The sequence below is a fragment of the Salmo salar genome, chromosome ssa04, assembly GCF_905237065.1.
Source record: "Salmo salar chromosome ssa04, Ssal_v3.1, whole genome shotgun sequence".
NCBI classification, from domain to species: domain Eukaryota; kingdom Metazoa; phylum Chordata; class Actinopteri; order Salmoniformes; family Salmonidae; genus Salmo; species Salmo salar.
In genome coordinates, this window is record NC_059445.1 from 30,486,168 (window position 1) to 30,508,507 (window position 22,340).

The following is a 22,340-nucleotide window of genomic DNA, read 5'->3' on the forward strand; positions in this document are numbered from 1 at the left end:
GTCATTCAGACGAAAATAGTCAACCTGAATCATAACCATTCATGAATTGATAATGCACATTTTCAGTTTATGAATTATATTTCAATTAATCTACTACTGAATTGGTTGGTTTAGTATGATATTGACCAAAACATAGATCTGCAATACAGTGTTCTATTTAATTCCGTCCTTCGTGTAAGTATGGGGTGTTATGTAGCCACTCTTACTCCAGTCTCCAGCGTACAGACGTGGACCTCTCCCCCAACATCCTGGGTGTGATACCAAGGAGCCCCAACAACTAGCAGCCCAGCACGGCCCTCCCCTGGCCCAGCATGGCTCTCTAACACACACAGCTCTGCCCCGAAGTAGGAACCAAGCTAGGGAGATAGAGAGAAACAGTGGAGGGAAACATTATTAGGTAAAGAGCAACATGGTAATGACGACTTTGCATTCTGGTTGCCTTCTTAGGGTCTTCTGATTTCCCCATAGGCTGTGGTCAATAGGGCATAGGGTGCCTCTCTGGTCTTTCTCTCACCTGAGAACCAGGTATCCTGTGAGTGACAGTCCACTCCTGTTGGAGAGGATCCCTCTGGAAGACCAGGACCAGCCCAGTATGGTTGAACCTGGGAGCTCCTGCAAAATATATACTGCCATTCACTGTCTCTGCCACTGCCACTGAGTAACCTGTACAGACACATACAGCATATGAGTTCAAGTTTAATAAGCTTATTTGACATTTGCAGGTATTAAAAGTAATACATACAGTGCCATCAGAAAGTGTTCAGAACCCCTGACTTTTTGTTACATTACACCCTTATTCTAAAACGGATTTTATATAATTTTTTCCTCAATCAATACACACCCCATAATGATGAAGTGAAAACAGGTTTTTAGAAATGTTTGCAAATGTATAACAAATTTAAAACAGAAATAAATAAATAAGTACTCAGACCCTTTGCTGTGAGACTCAAAAATGAGCTCAGGTGTATCCTGTTTCCATTGATCATCCTTGAGATGGGACTTTAATGCAGGCAAACTTAAATCAGTTCAATACGGAAGTGGTCAGATGGCGCGGATGCTACACTACAGGACTGTTTTGCTAGCACAGACTGGAATATGTTCCGGGATTCATCCAATGGCATTGAGGAGTATACCACCTCAGTCATTGGCTTCATCAATAAGGGCATTGATGACGTCGTTCCCACAGTGACCGTACGTACATATCCCAACCAGAAGCCATGGATTACAGGCAACATCCACATCGCGCTAAAGGCTAGAGCTGCCGCTTTCAAGGAGCGGGACACTAATCCGGACGCCTATAAGAAATCCCGCTATGCCCTCAGATGAATCATCAAACAAGCAAAGCGTCAATACAGGATTAAGATTGAATCCTACTACACCGGCTCTGACGCTTGTTGGTTGTGCCAGGGCTCTAAAATTATTACGGACTATAAAGGGAAACCCAGACACGAGCTGCCCAGTGACGTGAGCCTACAGGACGAGCTAAATGCTACCATGCACGACAGCACCAGCTTTTTGGTTGACTGTGTGATAAAGCTCTCGATAGCCAATGTGAACAAGACCTTTAAACAGGTCAACATTCACAAAGCCGCGGGGCCAGAAGGATACCCAGGATATGTACTCAAAGCATTCCGCGGACCAACTGGCAAGTGCCTTCACTGACATTTTCAACCTCTCCCTGACTGAGTATGTAATACCTACATGTTTCAAACAGACCACCATAGTCCCTGTGCCCAAGGAAGCGAAGGTAACCTGCCTAAATTATTACCGCCCCGTAGCACTCAGGTCAGTAGCCATGAAGTGCTTTGAAAGGCTGGTCATGGCTCACATCAACACAATCCTCCCGGACACCCTAGACCCACTCCAATTCACATACCGCCCCAACAGATCCACAGATGACGCAATCTCAATCACACTCCACACTGTCCTTTCCCACCTGGACAAAAGGAACACGTATGTGAGAATGCTGTTCATTGACTACAGCTCAGCGTTCAACACCATAGTGCCCACAAAGCTCATCACTAAGCTAAGGACCATGGGACTAAACACCTCCCTCTGCAACTGGATCCTGGACTTTCTGAAGGGCCGCCCCGAGGTGGTAAGGGTAGGCAACAACACGTCTGCCACGCTGATCATCAACACTGGGGCCCCTCAGGGGTGTGCACTTTGTCCCCTCCTGTAATCCCTGTTCACCCACGACTGCGTGGCTAAACACGACTCCAACACCATCATTAAATTCACTGAACAATGAGACAGCCTATAGGGAGGAGGTCAGAGAACTGGCAGTGTGGTGCCAGCACAACAACCTCTCCCTCAAATGTGAGCAAGACAAAGGAGCTGATCGTGGACTACAGGAAAAGGTGGGCCGAACATGCCCCCATGAACATCAACTGGGCTATAGTGGAGCAGGTTGAGAGCTTCAAGTTCCTTGGTGTCCACATCACCAAAGATCTATCATGGTCCAAAAGTTCTACAGCTGCACCATCGAGAACATCCTGACCGGTTGTATCACCGCCTGGTATGGCAACGGCTCGGCATCTGACCGTAAGGTGCTACTGAGGGTAGTGCATACAGCCCAGTACATCACTGGGGCCAAGCTTCCTGCCATCCAGGACCAATATAGTAGGCGTTGTTAGAGACTTGTCAGAGACTCCAGTCACTCAAGTCATAGACTGTTTTCTCTGCTACCGCACGGCAAGCGGTACCGGAGCGCCAAGTCTTGGACCAAAAGGCTCCTTCACAGCTTCTATCCCCAAGCCATTAGACTACTGAACAATTATCAAATCGCCACCGGACATTTACATTGATCCCCCCCCCCATTTGTTTTGTACACTGCTACTCGCTGTCATCTATGCATAGTCACTTCACCCCTACCTACATGTACAAATGACCTCAAACCTGTACCCCCGCACACTGACTCAGTACCGGTACCCCCTGTATATAGCCTCCACACTGACTCGGTACCGGTACCCCCTGTATATAGCCTCGTTATTGTTATGTTGTGTTACTTTTTTTTATTTTTTACTTTTTGGTAAATATTTTCTTAACTCTTCTTGAACTGTGCTGTTGGTTAAGGGCTTGTAAGTAAGCATTTCACGGTAAGGTCTACACTTGTATTCGGCGCATGTGACATAAAGTTCGATTTGAAGTGTGAGAACAGTGCGCTGGCGGGATGTCTGGAGTCCCATATTGTCTTTTTGGCCCTAGTGAGGGATCTGACTCCGTAGATGGCACCGATAGAGGGGAGGATAGTTGATTATCTCTGCAGTGCGCACTACCCTCTGAAGCCTTTTTCAGTCTTGTGTGTTGGTGTTACCATACCACACGGTGATGGATCCAGCCAGGATGCTCTTTCCTGGCAATGATAAAAGTTGACTAGAATGCCTGCACTCACGCCAAACTTCCTTAGTTGCCTTAGGAAATTGAGATGTTGCTGTACCTTCATCACATCATTTGTGTTGGTTGACCATGTCATATTGGACGAGATGCTTGAAACAGTCCACCGGCTCCATGTCATATTGGACGAGATGGTTGAAACAGTTCACCGGCTCCATGTCATATTTCACGAGATGCTTGAAACAGTCCACCAGCTCCATGTCATATTGGACGAGATGCTTGAAACAGTCCACCAGCTCCATGTCATATTGGACGAGATGCTTGAAACAGTCCACCAGCTCCATGTGATATTGGACGAGATGCTTGAAACAGTCCACCAGCTCCATGTGATATTGGACGAGATGCTTGAAACAGTCCACCAGCTCCATGTCATATTGGACGAGATGGTTGAAACAGTCCACTAGCTCCATGTCATATTGGACGAGATGCTTGAAACAGTCAACCAGCTCCATGTCATATTGGACGAGATGGTGGAAACAGTCAACCAGCTCCATGTCATATTGGACGAGATGGTTGAAACAGTCCACCAGCTCCATGTCAGTGCCATTAATGCTCATAGCAATGTGATTTCCCCCATGCTTCCTGAAATCCATAATCATCTCCTTCGTTTTCTTTGCATTTAGCTCAAGGTTGTTTCACTGCACCATGCTGTTAGACACTTCTTGTCTATATGCTGTCTTGTCACTGTTAGTGATAAGCCCTATGACGGTAATATCATCTGCAAACTTTATGATCTGATTGCTGTCACTTTGGGCAACACAGTCAGAGGTGAGTAAAGAGTACATCAGAGTACAGTAGAGCACTGTGCCCACACATCTGTGAACAGTTACAATAGGCACCACATAAACAGGCTATCATTCTATAACCATCCAGAACCAACACTGAACAGAACATGAAAGAAGTGCCTATAGAAATAGTGACTATAGTGATATACATTACAGTTTCATAAAAACAAATGTCTCTGTCCCGCACCAACACAAAATAGAGATGAGATATGAGCAATCATTTTGAGTGGTGATACATTAGTAGGTTCTCTATCTGGTGTCAGTTTCTGAACATCTCCAGTATATCTATATAATAAGTTGCTGACATGTCATATTTGTAGTGAATACATGTTTCCTCACCACATGCTTCTCCTTCTCCTTACACTGCTCTTTTGCTCAGTAGTGGTGGGAGATTGTATACATACAGTACATAGTTCTGTAGGCATAGTTCTGCATGTCTTTTTGACAATATAGGCATACACTCCTCTCACGATTATCTGTTGTCTAAGTGCCGGTATTATTTAGATTTTATAATAGGTGATGTTGGTATACTGGAATTGGTGATGTCTTTTGTAAAAGCTTGAGTAGTGTATTTCCCATAGTCCTTCATTCTCACCCAGATATGAGTTCTGCATGTCTGTCTCCAGTGCAGAGGCATTGATGAACGTGGCATTCACTCCTCTGGCTGCCTCCACAATGCCCCCAGACCATGAGTATGACCCTACTGCCCCAAACAGAGACACACCCTTCACAGGAGAGAGAAAAGTACTTCATGTGTTACTTTACTTAACCATACTTTACTTTTAAACTGTAATATGATGTAAAGTGATATAAATATTTAATGGAAGTAGTACAAATGCTCTTTTAATAAGCAAGAACTCTCCAGACCCTGCTGAAATGGGAAGCATTACATTGGTTAAACATGACATTAACATTGAAAGGATATTCTGTAATAATCAAAAACAATAATATTGGCCTTTAGTAGACACTTTCTAGACAGAGAGCAGTCACTAACCCCAGAGAGAGTGGTACTAAAGCCTCCCTGGGACAGTTCCTGTTTAAAAGACCTGGAGTTGGTCGAGTTAGTTCCTGAACATGCAAAACAAAGAGAATAATCAACAAACCAATATACCAGTTTCCTAGACAAAAAGCATTTTCAAACTGTTATAATTCACATATTACACAAACTTCCAAATTAGGTGTCTATGTAAAAGGTACACATTCCTTATCCAATGTTTAAATTAAGATATAGTAAATACTGTAGTTATCATTTCAATGGATAGGCTGTGTTTTTTAAATACAAATCCTTTTCTACCTTCAATTGCAAAGATCTTCTCCCTAAGCTCATTCTGAATGGATTTCAGAGCATCAAAACTGTTTGTCTCAAATACAAAGTTTGGGAAAGACGCAATCTCCTCAAGCTCTTGTCTAGAGAATTGCTTCCCAACCTGGGATGGGGAAGGAGGGAGGGAGAGAAAGAGGGGGAGGGGAGAGAGCAAAAAAGATTAAGATGGCACTTAAAATGAAGACCAATCTAACACTTAACAGCCATATCATCTTACCAGAAGTGCCAGAGGAACACCACAGCTTTGTCCGAAATGGCACCGTATTCGCTACACAGTGCACTACTTTTGACCCTATGGGCTCTAGTCAAAAGTAGTGCACTATATAGGGAATAGGGTGACATTTTGTATGCAAGTAAAAGATTCATGAAATCACCCCAATGGCAAATCTGATGACGGCCTTCATCTCGGCCAATGGTATGACAGAGTTAAAGGTCTCTTTAGGGTCGTTAGATTTGCCGTCTGTTATCACAACCAACAGCTTCCTGGAATGTTTCCTCATCCCCCGTTCTTCTGTCATCATCTGTTCTCTGAGGACGGGGACAGTACAGGACAGAGTAGAGACAGTGTAGCGGGAGGGGAGTGAGACAGGGACTTTTAGAGTACTTTAGAGTAGACTGATTCAATTAGTGACCCTCCTGGCAATCGTGAGCAGCACAAATATAAAAGGCCTGTCTCTAAGAGGCCAGTTAGACATTACTCTGCTTTTGTGCTGGTAGTGTCTCCCTGTTGCAACTTGTAATAAATTGGATTGATTATTGATTGACTTTACCAACGACTGCTCCCCCTTTTGGTAGGACGTTACTGTAAATAAGAATGTGTTCTTAATTGACTTGCCTAGTTAAATTAAGGATAAATAAATACAAATTGGATACTACAGTTTTATTAATCGTTCATATGAGCCATTTTTTCACTAACACCTCTGCATTTACCAAAGAGATCAACCGTTGACTCACAGAACATAGCGGATGGCTGATGGGGTGTATGTCGCCTCCTGGAAATGGTCCACGGATCGCATCAGGGTGTCAGGGTTAGGGTCAGACACAAAGTCCTCAAAGTGGAAGACAGCACTGGTGTCTGTCGAATACTGAGCAACTGCCACCTGGGAGGAGTGGACACACATTTATGGTTCCCATTGAGACCAATGTCCAAAGAGTCAATACTAGCATACTATTTAGAACAAAGCTAGTGTATTGGGCATGCATTCTACTAGTGTGGATATTGGAACAGAGTCAATAGATACCAATAAGAAAGAGGGTGGTATAATCAGTAGTTCTGCGTGACAGAACGGACAGACATGGACACAGAGAAGGTCCATACACCCACCTGTGTACGGGGGGCAGTGAACATCCGAATAATGTTTTTGATGAAGTCGATCATGGTGACAAAGTCTCTGGTTATGATACTCTGAGATCCGTCAAACAGAATCACTGCATCCAAGCCAAACTCACGGCACTCTGCAGCACAGAACAGATTGATTTTGGTTGGTTGATAGATTGGATTTATATAGCACTTTCACAGAAAGAAACATCTTGTCCCGTGTAATGCAAACATGTTCGTTTTTGAAGTCAGTTACAGTTATTATCACAAAACCTGAAGTAGACATCAATTGAATACAGACCATGTCATCCTCTAAAACAAATAGTATAACCTTGAAAGGCAGGCTTCAGTGTTTGTGAGACCGTAAGCTGTGGTCCCAGCTCAACACAAAGTCCTTGGAGGTAGTTTAGAGTATCACAGCCATGGATCCGACGTGGTCCACACACCTAGCTCAGAGAAATGGAGAGGAGACTTTACAACAATGCCATCTCAGGAATGGCTGGGCCCAAACAAAGAATACATAGAGATCAGTGGAAGCAACCACATGGCGAATCAAGTGAGTTAATTAGCATTACTCAGTTCATGTGTCAGGTCATAGGTCATAGCTCACAATGTATCTGAGTCAGGTCATACTGTGGGTCACAATGTATTTACTGTAAATGGCACAAGAGGGTAAGCACGTAGCACAGGATGTTTGTGAAGAGCAGCTAGTTCCTGATTCTAATTGCAGAGGGGAAGGGAAATTGAAAGGGCCAGTTTTCAAGCCCAAATTCATAAGGTCAGAACTGAAATAGCACTCTGACTTAGACAGTGAGTCAAGGATGTGCAACTCACCATAGCTCTGTCAGCATTACAAGCTAGTGACAATCCTAATGAAACTCCTGGCTCCACTAAAATAAAACAAAATAAGTGAATATAGATGGATTTAACATACAATTATACGAACATACAAGATTTTTTTATCAAAAATAATTTTGCACCAATTTGTCAATACAAGCCTACTAAAATCTGAACCTCAGCTTGACATAAGCACATTAGGTAAGTGAAACATTCCCACAAATCATGCATGAGACAAAATGACAACACAAAATAACAACACCCACACAAGATGTGAGACTAACCAGTGAAGCAATTGTTGTGTGAAAAGAGGAAATGTATACTGGACTTGAGAATTACTATAACTGAACATAACACAACAGCAGAGCTTTATATATATATATATATATATATATATATATATATATATATATATATATATATATATATATATATATATATATATATATATATATATATATATATATATATATATATATAAATATAAGAGAGAGAGAGAGAGAGAGAGAGAGAGAGAGAGAGAGAGAGAGAGAGAGAGAGAGAGAGAGAGAGAGAGAGAGAGAGAGAGAGAGAGAGAGAGAGAGAGAGAGAGAGAGAGAGAGAGAGAGAGAGAAGAGCTGACTGGTCCACACAAACTGGTTATAGTGAGCATGCATCTTACCTTGTACAGGTAGAGCTTTGCAAGTGCCACTGTCATAAGAACATCCGTAAACCACTCCTGTCCCATTGTCTTGAAAAGGAGCTGTGACCAACACACTACAGAGAGAAGAGGGGATGGAGAGAATAGGGGAGAGGTTAATTGGTTATGTTTTAAATGCTCATGAAAGTGTGTAACATTTCCTGTTTTAAGAATATATTGTTCAGTGACTGCTAGCAGTAGCAGCTCTGCTTCCGTGGGCTCATAGACAGTGCTAACATGGCTTAGATTGTAGGATTTTAGAGCATAAATTATAACAGCACAAAGTAAATGTGCGTCTGTTAAGTCAGAACTTCTGGGTCTGCTGAGCAATACACTAGCTAGAACCTTCTCATCGTGTATCTGGTAGGACAAAAAAGCATGGCCAATTTTGTTTCCCCCCATTTTGTTAGTCAAGTTCTACTGTAGGTGACAGGGCGACATGTTGTGAGGACTAAAACAGCATGCAACCAGGTGTATCACAAAGCATGATGAAATGAATTAACCAGCTACAGTAATTTTGAGAAACATTGAGAAATTGTTTGGCCGATTTTCTGGGCAAATTAACCAGTTATCTACCTTTAAGCAGCTAGCTATGGCTCACTGGTAGCTTGCTAGTTAGTTAGCTTCCAATTTCAAGTCTTTCGAAACCATTATCCGTCTAACTGGGAAATATGAAGTTATTTCAAAATGAAAGTCTTGTGACACTATGATAGCTAGCAATCCCCAGTTAGATCATGTGTTTTCACTTATTGCATCAACATGTTTGATTTGATCTCCCTGGTTTCCACTAGTTGCCACAAAGTCAAAATTGGCTATATCGTACAAATTCCTGAAAACAAAAATGTACGTTTTGGTCTTAATTTAAGGTTAGGGTTAGGCATAAGATTAGCAGTGTTGTTAATATTAGGGTTAAGCGTAGGGTTAGGTTGAAAATCAATCACATTTGTGACCGAATTCAGGAAACTAGGCGTATGTCGCAAGTCACTACTTCACAGGAGAGCCGTTTGAACTTAAAAAAAAAAGTTTTAATCAGAAGTTGTTGCCAGAAATGCCTTCTGGAACATGTGAACTTTCATGTGCCTTAATAACAAACTCGTATGCCATCTGTAAATATGAATAAAATTGTTAAATTATGACCCTTGTTGGTTAAACCACAGAAAAAGCCAGCAACCTTCCCACTAGCCGACATGCCGAGAGAGGAGTTCGGATTGGTCTGCTATATAGAAGGATTCTGTGGTCAGTCTGTGTTGGTAATAATGTCGAACGCGGCTTTTAAAAAAAAAATATTGTGTAGTGGAGCTGCATAAGTGTTGCTCTCCACTTTCTGGAGGATCAAGTTTTGAAATCAGTGGAATTTGAGTATGATAGCTAAAGAGATGGAGGAAACACCTGTCTCCAGATTACATCTTCAAACTAAGGGCAACCGTGGCATGGTCTTCATGACAGGGAGACGCCTCCATCATGCATGATGTATATGTGTAAGATAGTATAGTGTTAGCTAGCTACATTTTCAGATATTACACGTTTCTAATTTTGACTAAGTGGTTTCATTTCAAGCGTGTACTGTTAGCTAACTAGCTAACGTTAGCTGGCTGGCTCCCTAGCTGACGTTATTATTCGTATCCAAGAGCCGTTTGCTTTTCTAGTTAGAGCCTAATGTTAGCTAGCTAACATTGAACCTAGTTGGTTAGCTCCCAGCACTGTGGCATTGTTGGTACTGTGTTCATTGCTGTTTAACTAGCTAACGTTGGCTGGCTAACTCGTTAGCTAACGTTATGTGACGTTTGTACAACACCCGTTGAATATGGCCGGTGTCAGTACACGTCTGCAAAAAAATGTAATGAAATTGTTGCCAGCAGAGCTGGTTAGACTGTTTTCATGTTATCCAGACATTTTTTTTTTTTTTTTTTAATCTTTATTTTAACAGGGAAAACAGACTGAGACCTGGATCTCTTTTACGGCTGTGACCTGTGTAAACATGTTGACATGTACAGTTTTAGGCATACAGACAAGAACATTTCAAACATACAAAACAAAGACACAATTCAACAGAAACAATCACAGACAACATCATATTGATCCTCCATAACATTTTTGAACATAAACAAATCATTGGCCAGAGCGTCAAGTGTGCGCTCTGAACGCTCCTAGAGCGAAACGAGATGGGTGGGGCTAAAGCTTAAGAGGGTGTGAACGATGCTGAATGGGTGTAGACAAAGAAGAGGTGTTCACATTTTAAGAACATACATTTTAGAAATAGGCAAGCTTTATGACTTTGTAGCTGTGGTAACTGGTGACGACGGTTCTCTCTGGCTGCTCGTTCTATGTAGTATAATATAATTTGTTCAAAACATTGGCAGCATGTGTAGCAGTTGTCATTTGTTTTTTTACATACAAAAGGGAAATGTATTTTTATGCTGTTGTTCAAACGCACAGATCACTTTATATATCTTTTCAAAGAATCTACCGGTAGTTTGAAAACTTGGCATCATATATCTGTCATGCTGCTTTGTTTACAAATCCAACCACCTCACACCCTGGGTATTTAGCCAATCAGCGGACATCACTGGTATCAATAAAGTTACATTGGACAAAATCATTAGAGGACAGTGATGAAATACTGATAAAATACTGTTTGTTGACGTTTTAGGCCTATATTCAATCTAGACGTCGGTTGTTGGTTAGCTAGAATTTTAGCCATATTAGCATTAACATGAAATCAGTCAAAACACCTGAAAACAAGACAAGGTATCAAGAACAAGATGAAACGAGCCACCTACGATTCCCCACATGGCAGTTTCTTCTCATTCTTCCTAGCAATCTGGCCATCCAGAATCACAATAATACACTGACTTCTGCCCCATGGAAGCGCCATGGGGGCTTTCAATCTTCAATAGCTCTTACACAAAGTGTGCCATGACTATGCAGGGAATTTCAGCCACAGATTAAACAAACAAAAAGCAAGGAGGTTTTCCAATGCCTCGTAAAGAAGAGCATCTATTTATAGATGGGTAAAAAAAAGTAGACTTGAATATCCCTTTGAGCATGGTGAAGTTATTCATTACACTTTGGATGGTGTATCAATACACCTAGTCACTACAAAGATATAGGCGTCCTTCTTAACTCAGTTGCCGGAGAGGAAGGAAACCGCTCAGGGATTTCAACATGAGGCCAATGGTGACATAAAAACAGTTAGTGTTTAATGGCTGTGATAGGAGAGAACTGAGGATGGATCAAGAACATTGTAGTTACTCCACAATACCAACCTAAATGACAGTGAAAAGAAGGAAGCCTGTACAGAATAAAAAAAATATTCAAAAACATGCATCCTGTTTGCAATAAGGCACTAATGTAAAACTGCAAAAAATGTGGCAGAGAAAATTAACTTACCGTAAATTCCGGACTATAAGCCGCAACTTTTTTCCCAGGCTTTGAACCTCGCGGCTTAAACAATGACGTGGCTAATATATGGATTTTTCCCGCTTTCAAAAGATTTTTCTCCAAAAAAACACATTCTGTGACGTGCTCAGTTTTTTGGCGGCATGAAGCTTTCATTGGACCAATGAAATTGCCGAACGGGTTAAGGTCAAACAACTTTTTTGTTTACTGTTTAGATTAAATCGAGCGCTCTCAAACTTCCCATCATTCTGATTACGGTAGTCATTTTGTCACCCTTATCATGGCAAAGACACGGAGAAATGCATATGATGCAGCTTTCAAGTTGAAGGCGATTGATCTGGCTGTTGGAAAAGAAAATAGAGCTGCTGCATAGGAGCTTGGTCTTAATGAGTCGATGATAAGATGTTGGAAACAGCAGCGTGAGGAATTGACTCAGTGCAAAAAGACAACTAAAGCTTACTGCAAATTTTTTATTTTTTGTTACAAGCCGTGTTTCGTTAAAGCCTATTTATTTTTGTTACAAGCCGTGTTTCGTTAAAGTCTGTGTAAAGTTCATTTGTTTCAATGTACCGGTAGGCACCTGCGGCTTATAGACATGTGCGGCTTATTTATGTTCAAACTAATATATATATTTTTTATTCAGTGGGTGCGGCTTATATTCAGGTGCGCTTAATAGTCCGGAAATTACGGTAGTCCTAAATCCAAAGCGTTATGTTTGGGGTAAATCCAACACATCACTGAGTACCACTCTTCAGTACCACTCTTTCAAGCATGGTGGTGGCTGCATCATGTTATGGGTGTGCTTGTCATCAGCAAGGACTAGGGAGTTTTAAAGGATAATAAGAAACCGAATAGAGCTAAGCACAGGCAAAGAAATCCTAGAAGAAAACCTGGGTCAGTCTGCTTTTCAACAGACAGTGGGAGACAAATTCACCTTTCTACAGGACAATAACCTAAAACACAGGGTGAAATATACACTGGAGTTGCTTTTTTAACTTTGTTTAAATAGTCAAGTCGGTTAAGAACTAATTCTTATTTACAATGACAGCCTAGGAACAGTGCGTTAACTGCCTTGTTCAGGAGCAGAACAACAGATTTTTACCTTGTCAGCTCGGGGATTCAATCTAGCAACCTTTCGGTTACTGGCCTAACGCTCTAACCACTAGGCTACCTGCCACCCTAAAATGACATTGAATGTTCCTAAGTGGCTTAGTTACAGTTTTGACTTAAATTGGCTTGAAAATCTATGGCAAGAATTGAAAATGGCTGTCTAGCAATGATCAATAACCAACCTGACAGAGCTTGAAGAATTAAAAAAAGAATAATGTGCAAATATCGTACATTCCAGGTGTGCAAAGCTCTTAGAGACTTACTCAGAGAGACTCAGAGCTGTAATCGCTGCCAAAATGGATTCTAACATGTACTGACTCAGAAAAGTTCAGCAAAAATGTTTTCATTATGGGTTACAGTGTGTAGATCCATTTTGAATTCAGGCTGTAACACAACACAATGTAGAATAAGTAAAGGTGTATGAATACTTTCTGAAGGCACTGTATATATGGGGTGGCAGGTTGCCTAGTGGTTAGAGCGTTGGCCGAGTAACCGAAAAGGTTGCTAGATCGAATCCCTGAGCTGACAAGGTAAAAATCTGTCATTCTTCCCCTGAACAAGGCAGTTAACCCACTGTTCCTAGGCCGTCATTGTAAATAAGAATGTGTTCCTAACTGACTTGCCTAGTTACATTTTTTTTAAATATAAAAAAAAAAAATCATAGTCATGGCACGCTTTGTGTAAGAGCTATTGAAGATTGAAAGCCGTAAAATGTTTTTCTTCTTTAAAAATAAAATAAATAAAGTAAACGTGGATCTGTGTCGATCCTACACCGGTTCAGGATATATCATTATCATAGTCGTGGCACGCTTTGTGTAAGAGCTATTGAAGATTGAAAGCCGTAAAATTATTGTTATGTCTTTTTTTCACAAAAAAAGGTGTGGTTTGTTCTCCATCCACCCCTAATTCAGAATACACCATCTTCATAGTCCAAGACCATAGTCTTGGTTCAATATCTATTGATGAGAGAAAACCAAATATCCAATATAAACACATTTTTACCTTGGTAGACTTGTATACCTTGGTAGACATATCCTTAGTCATGAGAGAAATGTGCAGTATGAAAGTGTAAACCATTTTCTGATGAACATTCCCACCAGTGGGAGAGTGTCTTCACCATCAATTCCTCCTTTTTCTCAAAACAGATGAGTAACATATTGAACAGAGCACTGTTTAATAGTCTAAATCTTATCCTGGTGTCATACAACCACAGTGATATTATGATGATTAATATCCAATTGTGAGATCTGAACCCTGTGGTTTGACTGTTTAATGATTAGTAACTTGCCTGCTGTCTCCCTGCGCCGGTCCAAACTGACAGACACGATAACCGAAATGGGACCCTGCTGCCTCCGAGTCCGGGACACTTAATGTTCTGGGATAGCGAATGTCGAAGCTGAACCCCACTGTCAACGGTGCGACTGCAACAACAAAAAACGAACAAACACATTTGAATTTATACTTTTTTTTTTACAAAAGTGTCTACAGCAAGTATGATAGTCAATTGCTCAGGCAGGCCAGGTGAAACTCTTAACTATAACTCTACTATAAATGTATTCTACTAATACAATGTAGATTTGGCTATATAACCTTACATTGCAAAAGTCCCAGTAAACACCAAAACTGGATGTGTTCCAGTTTGTTGTCCATGTCGACTGAAGTCCGCGCTACAGTCCTCGCATAGTTGTGAACGCAGAGAAGATGAGGAGAGCACCGGCTCGAAGAATATCTGTGGTGAAACCTTTCACGATAATGAAGGAGTGATTCGCTCCATAAATGCGCCTTTTTTTTTTACAGGGACGTTCTAAAAGGATTACAACTGTCTGTGACCGCCACCCGGTGGTGAGAGCTGACTGGTGCAGGAGAGACTGAGGAGAGGATGGGGGGAAAAACGTGACTTTGTTCTATGGAGGGGTGGGCAGGGGTGCACAATGCATAGCTCCAGCTCTGGGTCTACTCTAAAGCACTTTATCTTGTAAAAGGGGCCATCCAATGTGATTTGATGGATTGATCAATTGATCGGTTGGTCGGTTTGTTGGTTGGTTGATTGGTTGGTTGGTTGGTTGGTTGGTTGACTGATTGATTGGTTGGACAGCTCCCGTCCTCAAGTGCAACAGTGTGACTTGACCTTTTGTGCACTAGAGGGCGGTGTCTCCTTTTCTTGAAATAAATAGCTGACGCCAGGACTGGAGGACATCCCTTCTTGCAGAAGTTTGTAGTATATTTTCTGTTATATTGTTGTTGTGATGTGAAAATAAATGATAATCACTAAAGAGAGTTCACCAGAGAGTTCACTAGCTGTCTTAGCGTGACAAAGACTACAACATGCTGGGAAAGTTTTGCTGAATATACTATTTCCTTACTTCACGAGCACAAGTAAGAACTGAAGTGAAATCATATTTAACAGTGGTCTGCTTCCCATCTTACAAAATACTGTTTATTCTCAAATAATTTTCTCCTCAGTGAGACGTAGCTTAAACTGAACCAGAGAGGTCTCCAGTCCTATCCAGTTGGGTCAGTTACTGTAACGTCTATTATTCACGTTTCAGTTTCAAGTTTAAAGTATTATTAGTCTTGTTTTTTTATTTTTATTTTATTTTTTTACCTTTATTTAACTATGTACGGGATACACATGGTATACATCGTCCAATGAAATGCTTACTTGCAGGTTCCTTCTCAACCTCATATTGTAACTGTCAGTGGAGAGACGCAGTCAAAGGTTGCCAGGTATCAAATCTATTGTCCCTGTTAATCTCCTGTATAACAAACCAAACAGGCTACAGTTAGTAACTACTCAAACAACCCACACTATCCCCCCTCTTCTCTCTCTTCCCTCCTCCTTCCCCATTTTCTCTGTGTAACAAAACAGAGTGTAAAACACACATTGTGCGCTGGCATGTTTGAGCACATCGTTGTGCCTGAGTCACTGTGGACAGAGAATCCAGCCAACGTCACTGGTGATGACCTCACACACACTCTGACACCCACCATGTCATTATGTTAAACGGTGAAAAATGCAGTTTGACTGGTCATGGAAAACTCTGAGTCACTTGATTGAACTCCTTGTCTTTGTTCCCTCCAATAACCATTTGTATCAGTATTTGCTATACTGTTCACCGGACATGCTACCTGTCCCAGACCTGCTGTTTTCAACTCTCTAGAGACAGCAGGAGCGGTAGAGATACTCTCAATGATCGGCTATGAAAAGCCAACTGACATTTACTCTTGAGGTGCTGACTTGTTGCACCCTCGACAACTGTGATTATTATTATTTGACCATGCTGGTCATTTATGAACATTTGAACATCTTGGCCATGTTCTGTTATAATCTCCACCCGGCACAGCCAGAAGAGGACTGGCCACCCCTCATAGCCTGGTTCCTCTCTAGGTTTCTTCCTAGGTTTTGGCCTTTCTAGGGAGTTTTTCCTAGCCATCGTGCTTCTACACCTGCATTGCTTGCTGTTTGGGGTTTTAGGCTGGGTTTCTGTACAGCACTTTGAGATGTCAGCTGATGTAAGAAGGGCTATATAAATACATTTGATTTGATTTGCTATATGAGGTGGGAAGCTGGAAGGTCACAGAAGTTGTGAAGAGGTTTGTCAAGGTAGAGAGAGAGAGATATTTGGATTGAGAGAAAGAGAGAGAGGAAAAGGGAGAGAGAGGGTATACGATCCTGCCAGGTCACAGGCTTGGGGACACAGAGATAACAGGGGGTACAACAGTGTCTGTGTGAGGCATTTGGCCCAGCAGAATCAGCATGAGAGAGAGAAAATGAAAGATGGCTTGAAAGAAGTATGGGGGAAGAGAAAGTGAAAAGGAAAGATTTAAAGAGTGAAATAGATGGATTGAGAAAGACAGAACGACAGAGAGAGAAAGAGATGGATAAAAAAGGCAAGATGATAGAGAGAACGGGAGAGTGAAATAGATGTGAGAGAGCAAGAAAAAGTTTGAAAGAGAGCGAGTCGAGTCAGGTTGTGTGGATGTGGAGACAGTGTGGACCTAGCTTGTCTCTCTGGTTCTCCTGTTGACTGGCTCTGTCTGAGGTAGGGCGGGCCCTCACACAGGACCCATTGTAGAGGCCTATAATCTCTATCCTCATGGTTCTGTTCATGTACCTTGTTCAGGTCCCCTCAGATGACCCCTAGCCAGGAGGGAGAGGCTACAGAGACACTCTGGCTTTGTCAAGTCCTGTATCATTGTAGGTGTATTGTATCAACATCTTATGTGGACTAACCGGTGCCCCCGCACATTGACTCTGTACCGGTACCCCCTATATATAGCCTCATTACTAACCTGTACCCCCACATATTGACTCTGTACCGGTACCCCCTGTATATAGCCTCATTACTAACCGGTGCCCCCGCACATTGACGCTGTACCGGTACCCCCTGTATACAGCCTCGCACCTGTTATTTTACTGCTGTTCTATTTTTTACTAAACACTTATTTTTCTTAAAACAGCATTGTTGGTTAAGGGCTTGTAAGTAAGCATTTCACTGTAAGGTCTACACCTGTTGTATTCAGCGCATGTGACCAATACAATTTGATTTGACTTGAGACGGACTGTCCGGCATCCACAAATCTGGTCACTTTGCTAAGACACAAGTCTAAATGTTTCTAAAAACTGGCTGTTGTGTTTCAGGTGTAATATGGGAGTGTATAATACCTTCTACTAGAAGGTGTAATGTATAGGCCTCATTTACTTTGACAGCAATATTACATCCCTGCGGGGTTTATACAGTTGAAGTCGGAAGTTTACATACACCTTAGCCAAATACATTTAAACTCAGTGTTTCACAATTCCTAACATTTAATCCTAATAAAAAATCCCTGTCTTAGGTCATTTAGGATCACCACTTTATTAAAAAAATGTGAAATGTCAGAATAATAGTAGAGAGAATGATGTATTTCAGCTTTTATTTCTTTCATCACATTCCCAGTGGGTCAGAAGTTTACATACACTCAATTAGTATTTGGTAGCATTGCCTTTAACTTGTTTAACTTTGGTCAAACGTTTTGGGTAGCCTTCCACAAGCTTCCCACAATAAGTTGGGTGAATTTTGGCCAATTCCTCCTGACAGAGCTGATGTAACTGAGTCAGGTTTGTAGGCCTACTTACTCACACACGGTTTTTCAGTTCTGCCCACAAATGTTCTGTGGGATTGAGGTCAGGGCTTTGTGATGGCCACTCCAATACCTTGACTTTGTTGTCCTTAAGCCGTTTTGCCACAACTTTGGAAGTATGCTTGGGGTCATTGTCTATTTGGAAGACCCATTTGCGACCAAGCTTTAACTTCCTGACTGATGTCTTGAGATGTTGCTTCAATATATCCACATAATTTTCCTCCCTCATGCTGCCATCTATTTTGTGAAGTGCACCAGTCCCTCATTCAGAAAAGCACCCCCACAACATGATGCTGCCACCCCATGCTTCATGGTTGGGATAGTGTTCTTCGGCTTGCAAGCCTCCCCCTTTTTCCTCCAAACATAACGATGGTCATTATGGCCAAACAGTTCTATTTTTGTTTCATCAGACCAGAGGACATTTCTCCAAAAAGTACAATCTTTGTCCCTATGTGCAGTTGCAAACCGTAGTCTGGCTTTTTTATGGCAGTTTTGGAGCAATGGCTTCTTCCTTGCTGAGCGGACTTATGTCGCTATAGGACTCGTTTTACTGTGGATATAGGTACTTTTGTACCTGTTTACTCCAGCATCTTCACAAGGTCCTTTGCTGTTGGTCTGGGATTGATTTGCACTTTTCGCACCAAAGTACGTTCATCTCTAGGAGACAGAACGCGCCTCCTTCCTGAGCGGTATGACGGATGCGTGGTCCCGTGGTGTTTATACTTGCCTACTATTGTTTGTACAGATGAACGTGGTACCTTCAGGCATTTGGAAATTGCTCCCAAGGATGAACCAGACTTGTGGAGGTCTTGGCTGATTCCTTTAGATTTTCTCATGATGTCAAGCAAAGAGGCACTGAGTTTGAAGGTAGGCCTTGAAATACATCCACAGGTACACCTCCAATTGACTCAAATGTCACGATTGTCGTAGGAATGAGCGGACCAAAGTGCAGCGTGTGTGTCGTTTCACATTTGTATTTATACTGTGAAACTATGCAATATATAAATACACTGAAATGAAAATAAAAAAAACGTGACGCAGAGATGAACACAAACACAACTCAAAATGAATCTCCCACAAACCCAGGTGGAAATAAACCCTACTTAAGTATGATCTCCAATTAGAGACAACGAGAACCAGCTGCTGATCCCAAACAAAACCAACATAGAAATACAAAAATAGAACATGAACATAGAAATACAAAACATAGAAAAGCGCCCTGACCTACTCTACCATAGAAAATAACATCTTACTATGGTCAGGACGTGACAGTACCCCCCCCCCCAAAAGGTGGGGACTCCGACCACACCTAAACAAAACAACAACAAATTCCCACCCCCAAAAAAAAAAATAAAAAAAAAGGGAGGGCAGGGTGGGCATAACCCCCGCTCCGCCCGGTGCTTCAGTACCACCGGACCGTGGATCGTCAGAGGAGGAACCGGACTGTAGATCATCGCCGGAGGCTCTGTGCTACAGGCCGCCGCTGGAGGTTCCGGTCTGCAGGCCGCCGCTGGAGGTTCCGGTCTGCAGGCCGCCGCTGGAGGTTCCGGGCTGCAGGCCGCCGCTGGAGGTTCCGGGCTGCAGGTCGCCGCAGGAGGTCCCGGGCTGCAGGCCGCCTCAGGAGGTCCCGGGCTGCAGGCCGCCTCAGGAGGTCCCGGGCTGCAGGCCGCCTCAGGAGGTCCCGGGCTGCAGGCCGCCTCAGGAGGTCCCGGGCTGCAGGCCGTCTCAGGAGGTCCCGGGCTGCAGGCCGTCTCAGAAGGTCCCAGGCTGCAGGCCGTCTCAGGAGGTCCCGGGCTGCAGGCGTCTCAGATCGAGTGCGGGGAGCAGGAACAGGACACACCGGACTGGGAAGGCGCACTGAAGGCCTAGTGCGTGGAGCCGGGACAGGTGGCACCAGACTGGTGACACGCATTTCAGGGCGAATGCGAGGAGCACCGGGCTGTTGAGACATACTGGAGACCTGGTGTGTATAGCCGGTATCAATTGTTACGGAACTTCCACACACTTCTCAGGACGAGTAGGGGGAGCTGACTCAGGTGGCACCAAACTGACAACACGTTCCTTTGGGAAAAACTTGTGCATCCTCCACCAACTCAACAACTCTCCCCTTTCCCTCTTCTCCCTCTTCTCCCGGATTGGCTCTGGTTCACTCCTCGGCTCCGCCGACTGCTCCATGCGCCCCCCAAAATTTTTTCTTGGGGTTGCTGTAGCCTTCCTTCCCAACTTCGTAGCTGTCCCTCCTTCATTGCTTCCGCCTGCTTCTCTGGCAGGCTCTTTTCTCCTGCCACTATTTCATCCCAAGCCCCGGATATACTCCTCCTGATCTCATAAGACCAGGATGCCATTACCTCCTGGGTACAATGCTTGGTCCTGTGTTGGTGGGAGATTCTGTCACGGTTGTCGTTCCACATTTTTATTTCTACTGTGAAACTATACAATATATAAATACACTGAAATGAAGAAAAAAAAACGTGACGCAGAGATGAACACATACACAACTCAAAATGAATCTCCCACAAACCCAGGTGGAAAAAAACCCCTACTTAAGTATGATCTCCAATTAGAGACAATGAGAACCAGCTGCCTCTAATTGGAGATCATCCCAAACAAAACCAACCTAGAAATACAAAACTAGAGCATGAACATAGAAATACAAAACATAGAAAAACACCCCCTGTCACACCCTGACCTAGAAAATAACATCTTACTATGGTCAGGATGTGACAAATTATGCCAATTAGCCTATCAGAAGCTTCTAAAGCCATGACATCATTTTCTGGAACTTTCCAAGCTGTTTAAAGGCACAGTCAACTTAGTGTATGTAAACCTCTGACCCACTGGAATTGTGATACAGTGAATTATAAGTTAAATAATCTGTCTGTAAACAATTGTTGGAAAAATGACTTGTGTCATGCACAAAGTAGATGTCCTAACCGACTTGCCAAAACTATAGTTTGTTAACAAGAAATTTGTGGAGTGGTTGAAAAACAAGTTTTAATGACTCAAACCCAAGTGTATGTAAACTTCCGACTTCAACTGTTTGTCCTTTGTGTTTGTGTCAAATAGATCAAATCAGGGTGTGGTGTGAAAAAAATTATGTTAGTTTGACAGGTAGCATGAGCTGCGTGTGTGTGTGTGTGTTTGCCTGTGTGTCTGTTTGTCTGTGTGTGCACTTGCAAATGTGTTTGTGTATGCATGCGAGTGTGTGTGTGTGTGTCTAACACAGTATTTTGCGCACGTGTGTGTGTGGCGAGCCTCCATGGCGGTGCCACGTCTATCCAAGGCTGTCGTCTTGGAGATGATGATATAACAGCACGAAGACATTAAAAGAGACATGCCTGGGCAGAGCTAAACACCCTAGCTATCAGGTCAAGCTATATAAGGTATGCTACTAGGAAAACATCTGTGGAAAACTATACTAGGTACCATGTAGGTACTAGGCACATTGCTATGGAAAGCTACAGGCGATAAGCATTGCTGCGGAAGGCTACACTACCGGTATGCTACTGTAGGTACATTGCTATGTAAAGCTACAGGTAGTAGGGACTGGGGGTTGAGGTATACTTAAATTATAGGTATCAGAGATTGAGGAACTAGTTAAGTATTTGCTGTACTCCCGTGGACACTTACTGTACAAGGTACAGAGACGTGGTGTGATCATAACAATATACAGGAAAAGTCATTTTGTTCACCTGACTTAGAATTCCTCACTATCAAATGCCAACCGCATTATCTACCAAGAGAATTCTCTTCGATCATAATCACAGTCGTGTATATCCCCCCCAAGCAGACACATCGACGGCCCTGAAAGAACTTCATTGGACTCTATGTAAACTGGAAACCACATATCCTGAGGCTGCATTTATTGTAGCCGGGGCTTTTAACAAGGCTAATCTGAAAACAAGGCTCCCCAAATTCTATTAGCGTATCGATTGTGCTACCAGGGGTAGCAAAACCCTAGACCACTGTTATTCTAACTTCCGCGACGCATATAAGGCCCTCCCCCACCCTCCCTTCGGAAAAGCTGACCACGACACAATTTTGTTGCTCCCAGCCTATAGACAGAAACTAAAACAGGAAGCTCCCGCCCTCAGGTCTGTTCAACGCTGGTCCGACCAATCGGATTCCACGCTTCAAGATTGCTATGATCACGTGGGATATGTTCCGCATTGTGGCGAACAACAACATTGACGAATACGCTGATTCGGTGTGCGAGTTCATTAACAAGTGCATCGGTGATGATGTAACCACAGTGTCTATTAAAACATTCCCCAACCAGAAACCGTGGATTGATGGCAGCATTCGCGCAAAACTGAACGCGCGAACCACTGCTTTTAATCAGGGCAAGGTGACCGGAAACATGACCGA

At 42.8% G+C, this 22,340-nt stretch overlaps 1 protein-coding gene across 4 annotated transcripts in view; it reads right to left on the reverse strand.

Annotated features, from left to right (window-relative positions):
* Positions 1-14,619, reverse strand: part of LOC106602819 (integrin alpha-X) — an 87,803-nt gene extending 73,184 nt beyond the window's left edge. For 3 of the 4 annotated variants that reach the window (XM_045716805.1, XM_014195712.2, XM_014195711.2), the window contains exons 1-13: positions 14,444-14,619; positions 14,137-14,269; positions 8,322-8,416; positions 7,658-7,713; positions 7,155-7,269; positions 6,830-6,960; positions 6,460-6,605; positions 5,880-6,033; positions 5,476-5,608; positions 5,176-5,249; positions 4,777-4,906; positions 515-663; positions 207-356 (exon numbers count right to left, since the gene is read on the reverse strand). In XM_045716805.1, coding sequence (XP_045572761.1) covers positions 207-356; positions 515-663; positions 4,777-4,906; positions 5,176-5,249; positions 5,476-5,608; positions 5,880-6,033; positions 6,460-6,605; positions 6,830-6,960; positions 7,155-7,269; positions 7,658-7,713; positions 8,322-8,416; positions 14,137-14,269; positions 14,444-14,498 — 1,521 coding nt within the window. In that variant the 5' untranslated portion in view covers positions 14,499-14,619. The remainder of the gene's footprint in view (positions 1-206; positions 357-514; positions 664-4,776; positions 4,907-5,175; positions 5,250-5,475; positions 5,609-5,879; positions 6,034-6,459; positions 6,606-6,829; positions 6,961-7,154; positions 7,270-7,657; positions 7,714-8,321; positions 8,417-14,136; positions 14,270-14,443) is intronic. The other variant, XM_045716806.1, reaches the window with a different exon arrangement.
* Between the last annotated feature and the right edge of the window lie 7,721 nt (positions 14,620-22,340).